This window comes from Pseudochaenichthys georgianus, chromosome 13, assembly GCF_902827115.2.
Source record: "Pseudochaenichthys georgianus chromosome 13, fPseGeo1.2, whole genome shotgun sequence".
NCBI classification, from domain to species: Eukaryota; Metazoa; Chordata; class Actinopteri; order Perciformes; family Channichthyidae; genus Pseudochaenichthys; species Pseudochaenichthys georgianus.
Genome location: NC_047515.1, coordinates 12,625,376 through 12,634,115, shown reverse-complemented (window position 1 = coordinate 12,634,115; position 8,740 = coordinate 12,625,376). Strand labels below are relative to the sequence as shown.

The 8,740-nt window shown below is 43.7% G+C and overlaps 1 protein-coding gene across 1 annotated transcript in view; it reads left to right on the top strand.

The window, feature by feature from the left end:
• The first annotated feature begins 1,124 nt into the window (after positions 1-1,124).
• The window catches only part of aplp2 (amyloid beta (A4) precursor-like protein 2), a 75,588-nt gene continuing 67,972 nt past the window's right edge, over positions 1,125-8,740 (top strand). Inside the window, exon 1 of the mRNA XM_034096654.1 lies at positions 1,125-1,424. Coding sequence (XP_033952545.1) covers positions 1,353-1,424 — 72 coding nt within the window. The 5' untranslated portion in view covers positions 1,125-1,352. The remainder of the gene's footprint in view (positions 1,425-8,740) is intronic.

Sequence of the window (8,740 nt, the reverse complement as noted above, 5' to 3'; positions counted from 1 at the left end):
AAAGATTGCAAATATTTGAAAGTGCCACCTTTTTTATTAAAGGTGGGATAGGTAATTCACTTCAGAAACACTTTTTGTTATATTCCATTGAATGCTCTTAACATCCCGATAACAATAAATATATTAAATGCTTTGACAGTAAATACATAAAAAAATGTCATCTGTGGATGCCGTAGTACTTTAAAAAGCACGACCAATCATTTTAAAATAACTGGATGGCCTACCTGCTTGTCAGCCTTCCATCTGTGCACAAATTTATCTCGTGCCCTCATTGGTCATGTGCGCGTGCGAGTGTGTTGGAGGAAGGGCTCTGTAAGGAAGTCTGAAGGAAGAGGCAGATTTTTTTCGGTTGTGTACTTTCAAATTCTAGTGCACTCGAGCTGGTTTCTCCATTCTTACCTACCCTACCTTTAAGTATCTTAAATCTTTTCACCACTTATTGTAATTATGGTTATACTGGTGTTAAACTATTCCATATCATATTTGTATTATTATTATTATTATTATAGTAGTGGCAGTAGTATGCCTATTCGTATTTGTATTAGTATTATTTACCATTATGTTATTATTATTATTAGTAGCCTAGTAGTAGTAGTAGTAGTAGTAGTAGTAGTAGTAGTAGTAGTAGTAGTAGTAGTAGTAGTAGTAGTATTTGCAGTATAGTAGAAGTAGTATAAGTAATAGTAACCTTTGCATCAGTATTACTAGTAATAGTACTAATAAAAGCCTTTGCATTAGTATGAGCTCATACTAATGCAAATATTTTAGCCTACTAATAAAATATTTGCATTAGTATTATTATTAGTCCTTGTGTGTTCCAATTACCTGTATAGACTATTCTGCACAATTTCTATGATATTCTATGTTATTTGATTTGCTTGCACTGTTATCTGTGTTATTGTGTTGCACTGTTGGAGGAGCCTGTGACCTAAGAATGTAATTGTCATAACTACACTCACTGTAGCTATGTAGGCTACATATGACAATAAAAGCCTTGAATCTTGTGTCAATACATCGGTCCTGCCGCCGGGGGGCGCGGTGGCTCTCTGCGGTGGATCCGGCGGAGGGAGGGGGCAACGGAGCAGCAGAGGGAGGGGGCATAGAGCCATATCAGCGGCACCACACACTCTCAGCCCACAGTTCCAGAGGAGACCCAAAGACTTCAGTCTGTCAGACAACGTTTCTGTCGAGCTCGGGTAACAAAACGAGTGGAGCAGGACCCGTCCCGCTCTCCGGGACAGATTATCAGATTATTACCAGGACGCGTTCCCGCTGTATTCCCCGGGACGTCAACTCACACTCCGCTCTCAGGATACAAGTTATTTACAGCAGCGAAGCGGAGATCCTGGAAGATGGGTCCAGTCCCCGCGATATCAGTCCTTCTTTTGGGCATTGTGGTTCCAGCGCTGGCCGGCTACATTGAGGTATGTACATCTTTCTGATCCATTCTGTGCCAGGCTATCCTGACTCGGATCAAAACGCCAGTGTTGCATTCAAAAGCAAATCTGTTTGGCCTGGATTTATCCCCATGAGGCATACGCTCGTGAATATAACAGTTTTATCTCGCTTGATGTTTCCCACACTAGTGTAAAATAATATTGAGGGATCAGATTGATTTCCGTTACTCAAGAAATTATTTACATAATACTTTTACTTTATAGTTCAAAGGGTTCAAATGTGTTCCTTAAGGCTGGCATCATATCGGAGATGCAGTTAAATATTACTAGGCTTGCTTTCAGGTCATTCTTCAGCTCTGATTTGCAGTTTGTTGATGTGAGTGGAGCGGTCTGAAGGTGTTTTAGGAAGAATTACAGCAGGGTTTGCTGCAGAGATCAAATGAAAGACAGCAGGCGCTTTGTCAGGCCTTTGGGGACACATAGGACTCCTGCACTGGATCACAACTGGAGCCTATACTTCCTGCTGTGTGTTACAGTGGGGTCCATCATGTGTGTGTATAATTTATACTCGGAACAAAGAGGAGGACATTCTTTATTTATGCATTTTCATATTTTTTACGTCAACAGGTTGGCCCCCCTGTGATGCAGGCCGACCCCTTTTTTATACTTAATTGTGATTTATTTGTAGTCCTTATTACAATTTGAACCATTTGTCAGATACACACTCCTTTCTAACCTGATGTCCTATTTCCCTGCTGGCTCACCAGTTATTGTCCTGATGCCTGCAGTGTCAGACATGTGTGTCATCGGGTAACAATGCACCCATTTTCAGAGCAAACAACCCCCCCCCCCCACCACCACCACCACCACCACCACCACTGCCACCCCCCAGAGAGTAAACACAAGTGTTCCTGCTCACAGCTGAAGCACCCATGACAAAACACTTTAACAAGACGTCTCTTCCTGCCACTGTTGTGCAAAGTGCTTATCAGGGAATGTTTCTCCCTCTCCTGCATTTGCGTCAAAAGCCTCGGCCATTTTGAGGCAGTATTGGCTGCCATTGTGTTGGGGGGGGGGGGGGGGAAATAATGGTTATTATGTCGTCAACAAATCCATGCTGCAGCTGCACAGTCTCTAAAAAAAAGGACCTGTCCCATCTGCAGGGAGCCTCTGCTGCACGGATGTTCAGATCGACACTGGACAGACTCTCCTGAGATGATTGATTGATGAAATCAATGCTTTTTCCTGATCAGTCACCCAGATTAAATGGAGAAGTGTATGGTGGCTGCTGTGCGCCATGACTTTAGGGCGCATGCTGAGGATTCCTGTGGCTTTAGTCAATGGCTGACCTGCAGGACAGGGCTTTCTTTGTTTGATATGGCATTTGTATTTGCATAGAATATGGATATTCCCTTTTTCTTGCACCAGCCTCATTTGCCTCCAAATGAACTACAGGGAACTGAGGCCTAGATGCTCACGTTGAAAAGTAGAACCATTAGCACCTGTAAGGTAGAACACAAATATGAACACAACTGAGCTGGATCAAAGAAAAACAAATCCAAAGCAGACTTTCTTTTAGGTTACATCTAACATACGGACATCTTAGCACAACTTCACTTAAAATTACCATGTGTATATCGATAACTCATCCTGTGTTATTTTTGAATTATTGAAGAAAACGTTGTTGTTCTTGAATGCCTGTTCTTGGACGATGAATCAAAAAAAGAAAACGAAAAGTCTTGTTGAAGTTGAGTAAATTGGGGCCCATTTAAAGGCAAAAAAACATCAGTTTACATCTCTCAGACAGCACTTGTTGCCGTGTCATCCAAGTCTCATTTATCTAGTTGTATACGCTTCTCAAAGGCATGGATTTTCTCTCAAATCGTGCCATTTCAAACACACTGCATGGACGAGCAGTGCGCCTTTGCAAGTGCTAGACTGTATGCAAAACGGTTTAAAACACTTTTGTGTCCTCAATTGACTCGATTGTGGATGTTTCTTCACCATTAAAGCATGAGACATGTTCTTCACCAATTCAAGGTCACACAGAGCTGAGCAATTGAGAAACAAATGGTCTTTGTGGGTGAAGTATTCCTTTTAACTTATTAAAGGGTTACACATTCACAAAGTGCTAATTCATTCAAGCATCAAGTTAAACATCAACGTGTCATTCTCCCAACAAGACACCAATGCTGTGTTGTTTCTCTGTCCTGTGTAGTTCTCATTTGTTTCGACCCATGTCACGACTGGACAGCCAGATATTGTTGTTGTCAGTGAAGCTGCTGGTGTGTGCAGACTGAGTTAGACATTTCTGTGCTGCGAGACGCGGGCTGGTGGTCAGGGATGGTTTATTCCCTCTCCTCTCATTGTTCCTCATCTCTTTGTGCACTGCGATTGTCGAGGTGTCATTGGACCAGAGCGGCCCTCTTGTTTCTCCTTTTTGCAAGCCTTCTGCGGCTACTTCAGCCGTGTAAACTAAACGCATTTCTTTTTGTCGGATACTTGTGAGATTTCCAGATAGTGAGCATTTGTTTCTTCAGCTGTGTTCCCCCCCATCTCAGCTGAGCATCTCTGTATCATAGGCTTTATAGTATGCAATGGCTTCAAGAGGTGTTTGCCTTGGCTCACCACTACATTTCATATCCCTCCAAAGCAAATGTTTTATTTCAATGTCACTCACTTGAGGAACATCCATGGTGAGCAGCGGTGTTATTCAGAAATATGGCGCAGGGTAGAACCCCACAGCAGGTTTTCAGGTTGATATGTGAAGCTCATTAGCTAGCCAACATGTATCTAGCAAATGTTTAGCAAAATATTAGAAGTGAGGCTACTAGACTAACGTTAGGTCGACTGTAATAGCCTCACTTTTAATAGTTTAGAAAACATTAGCTAGCACTAGTGTTTTGCAGTTGCTAGCAGCTTATTGGGATTTTATGCTAGATAGACAGATCTAATAAATTAAGCATGTCAGCCTGCAGCCCCACTTCTTGTCTCTCTCTCTAACTCATTGCAGATGACTGCAGTGCACTAAAGAAAAGGGCACAGAGAGGAAACCAGTTGTAAGATGTTTAAAAGTTAATTAAACATAATATATGCTTAAATGCATTTCAAAGAAGTTGTGTTGTGTTGGAGTTTGTGTTATTCTACATTTTGACACCAAGATTTTCGGATTTTACTGCAAATGTATATCGGCTCCAAATATCGGTTATCGGTCTCCTTGATTACTAATAATCGATATCGGTATCGGCCTTGAAAAAGCCATATCGGTCGATCCCTAGAACAAACCCACCCAATGTACTTTAGAGCCACTTATTGGTCTCTGGTTTCAGTCCTCTTGCAGCAGAGTTGTTTCTCTCATCATCTTAAGTCTGTGTTTGTGCGGTGCGTGCTTGAAGGCGAGCGTTGATATTAAAGTGAGCTACTGTGTGTATTTGCTCTGGATATGGGCTGATAGTGAACAATTGCAAAATGAATTCCCAGAGGTGGCTGTGATTGTCGGGGCGGGTGCTATCTGGCTGTCCGTTAGCAAGGCTGAATGATTCCCTATGAGGGCCTTTTGTGTGGCCCTGAATAGCCGGGACAACCCAGGGCGTCGCTACAATACAGAGGTGATCAAGATACTGGGCAACGACAGACAGAACTTTTCACGCCTGAAAAACCCCCCAAAACAACAAGGAGAAGCACTAGGGTTTGATAATGATCTCTCAATTCATTGTTGTGTGTGGTGGAGGTTGTTGCACTCGCCTCTAGATGCACAGATAGTCTCTTTGACTTCCACGTTGTGCCGTGTCAATCAAGTTGAAGGCAGCAGCACGTGCCCCATCAGCTTAGAATCAGCGTCGCCCGCCCTTGAAATGGTAGATTAGTGTCTAAAGTCGCGCTTTCGATTGTTGGGACAGCCCCGTATCCCTGTGAATCCTCTTAGCGACAAGAAACACTGGGTGCTTATAGATCGGCGCAGGGAAAGGTACTAATCCCAGAGCCCTACCTTTTTCTCCGGCTGCTAATACACACACTTACACCCCCACTCTCTCAGTCAAACCTTCATTTCCAAGCCCTGCAGAGAGAACATGTTTTCAATAAAAAATATCAGTGGTGTTCGCTCAATATTGAAGTCTATAGAGTATAGTGAAAAAATGACTCAACCGATAATTGTATTAGGTTAGTTGAAAGCAATAATATTACGTTTAAATAAGAAATATTATGTCCAACTTAGCATTATTGCTTTCAACTAACCTAATACAATTATGTGTCATCTGTTGATATAATACATTTAAAGTCAACGGTTCATTTTTCCCAGTGTAGGAAGGGTTTTCTGATTGCCTTCATGTCCTCAAGACACCTTCCCACTACTGTGCCCTTCTTCCGTCTGTTTCTCCGCTTTCTTTTCAATGCCATGGCTGTTTCTTCCTTCCAAGCCGTTGCATGTGTGCTGGAGCGATTCCATCGACCGACACACTCTCGGCTCATCCCTGGGATTTAAATAGAGAGGCCTCATCAAGCGGGCCTTGTTCTCACGATGCTAGGCTTTGTCTCCCAGGCTCTAATTATCGCACGTGAGCCGGAGTTGCCTACTTCTTTTTTGCAACTGGAAATCTTCGTGTGTCTGCCTATTCAATGTGTGTGTGTCTGAATCCTCGTGCAGCTAAGCTCATCACATATTTAGTCAGTCTTTTCTCGCTGAGAGATCCTAGGCGGCTGGGACTTGGAGTGAGTGGGTTCAAAACGACACACTCGTGACTGCGCGGTGCTAAAGTTGCACCAGGCCTCCCGCCATATGTAGGCCAATCTGCCCAGCCTCCACAATCCTCCTGTGTGTGCGCAGCCAATGTGAGCGCCACTACACCTGAGTCTGTGTTTTTTCGTTGACAATAGCTTGGCTCAGCACGGCTGCATGAGAATTCCTTTTGTCGGTTTATATGCCACAGTGCCCAGGAATGCGTAGCCCGAAGTGCAAACGGCTCGCTGTATTGTGCTGCTCCCTCCCTGTTATAGCGCGAAAGAGGGACTGTACACAAATTCAGTACAAAAACATCCCCTTTAATCCCTTTGAGAGGAGCCCTGGTATTTCAGACTTTATTTTTTAATGTGCTTTCTGTTTGAGAATGAGAAGACAGTCGACGTAGGTGGGTTAAACCCTGTCACCCCCTTCTCAGTGTGCTTGTGTGCATCCCTGTGGCTCAGTGAGTCACTCTTGCTGCTTGGGTTTTTCTTCCCATGAATAAAATATCTGCTGTGCTATCTGAGTTATACTGCACTTGCACCTCTGTTTAAGTCTCTTCCTCAGTCCCTGTCGCTCCATATGGACCGTCTACTGTCCCCCCCCTTTTCTTACTCAGGTGTGTAGCTTTCCCTTTTGTTAGATCAGTGAGTCACACGCAGGCTCCGGCGCAGCTTGTGCTCTGATTTGTCTGCGTTTCTTTCCCCTGCACAAAGTCAAAGAGAATGGAGGACGGCAGCTACAAAATCAAAGTCAGTTTAAATTGACTTTGATTTTGTAGCTGCCATCCTCCATTCTCTCTCAGGCGTTGTTTCCTGCAGCAGAACATCTAAGAGCATAAATGACTCAATGGCTGTTTCTACTCGTGTTTGAACCCATCTTCCACTGGATTTATCCGCCTTGTCGTACAAGAGCATTCGAATCAGACCCAGTTTCACAATCTTCACTTATAATTGATATGTTTTTTTCGTAGCACTTTGTTGAATTATTTGTCCCTTTGCTGTGTGAGAGCTGGATGAGTCTGTGTGTCTGGCTGTGCTGATTTGTTTTTAGAATGCACGCTGGAAGGAGTTTTGTTGTTGGTGTCTTGGCGTCATGCTAAGGGTGCTCTGGGGCGTGATTGAGGACTGTCAGAGCCACCGTTTCTGTTTTTGTGGTATTTTGAGAGCAGTTGGAAGTCCTTCTCATTACTTATCTGCATGCACAGGTATAATCAAAGCTTGCCATAGTTTTATAGCTAAGGAGAATGGGGAAAGGAGGCGGTGCTGGCAGGCTGTCTGACTGTTATGGTGCTCTGTTTTGCTGAGCTACGCTGCACAAATACGCCTCACCCTGCCAGGGAAAACAGAGCATGCTTCCTCCCTTTCTTACCGAGCTTCCTTCTTATCCCTGCTCTGTTTACCCCCCTGCCTGTAGTGGAAATGGTATCATCCAGACTGGAGCCAACAGAAGCATGAAGTCCATCCTGTTTCCCTCAAGAGAGTAGGGGGAAATGAAAATGTCATAGCCGTAAGAGATAGAAGTAGTGGATTGTAACTATTTACCCCCAGCGAGAGGCCTGTGCTGCTGCCGCTGGTACTCAAGCAATGTGACGGCCTGTTAGCAGCCTGTCTGATACAGCATTTTCTCAAGGAGAAGGTGGCCAAGGACAAACAGCAGCTCTGTAGTGGGTCCACTTGGGACACAGACCGATCAAGGAGGGGACTTCACCTTCGATGGAGGGAGACGCTAGCGTTTCACCTTGAACGTCTGAGGAAAAAATAGATTTTCCTTTGAGTCTACGCCCTACTCATCTTTCAGCTCTTACCTCCATGCACTGTAATTCATTCAATGAGAGGTGTTGATGCATGATGAAGAGCCTTCAGATCCCTCGGAAGCAATAACAGGAAGAAGGCTTGTGCATTGTATACTTTAAGGAGAAGGCAAAAATGTAAATGAGAGTGAGAGCCCGGCTGGAATTAATCGGACATCATTTCCTCGGTCTAAAATAGAATGCCCCCGATGACTGAGTGGGCGAAATTAATGTAGCTTGAATGCTAGCAGGACATAAAGGACGCTCACAGATACAAACAGACTGTGACACACACTGTATCATTTCACATAAGCATATGCAGCAGCTCCCTATGCTGCCTCAGTCTGCATTTCCCTTACATCAACTGTACATACTGTACGTCTTCAGGAATGCAGTTTTAATATGCAGAAACATTGCAAGAGTCAAAAGAGTAGAACAGACAGTTGGGTTGCAAGTTATTTTTATTTCAACATCGATGAAGTTATTGCTGTATCGTGTTTTTAAATGGGCTTTTTGCTTTTATTGTTTTCCCCTTTCCTGTAGTGTGTTCATATAGGTTTGTATGTAAATGGTCTGCAAAGGCTAAAATTGAAAATTGGAATCCTTTGTTTTCATCGGTAACATAGTGACATGTAACACTCTCTCTTCTATTGGCTAGTGCTCCAACACATTGTACGTCATAGGTTAAGGGGTGGGACATCTTTAAGTGGTTGACCAATCACAACAGAGCGTTCCAGCTAACCAATCGGAGCAGACTGGACTCTGGTTTCAGACAGAGCGATCGGATCATCCCTATTAAGAAGCTGTAACCGGCTAATATTTGGCTTTTAT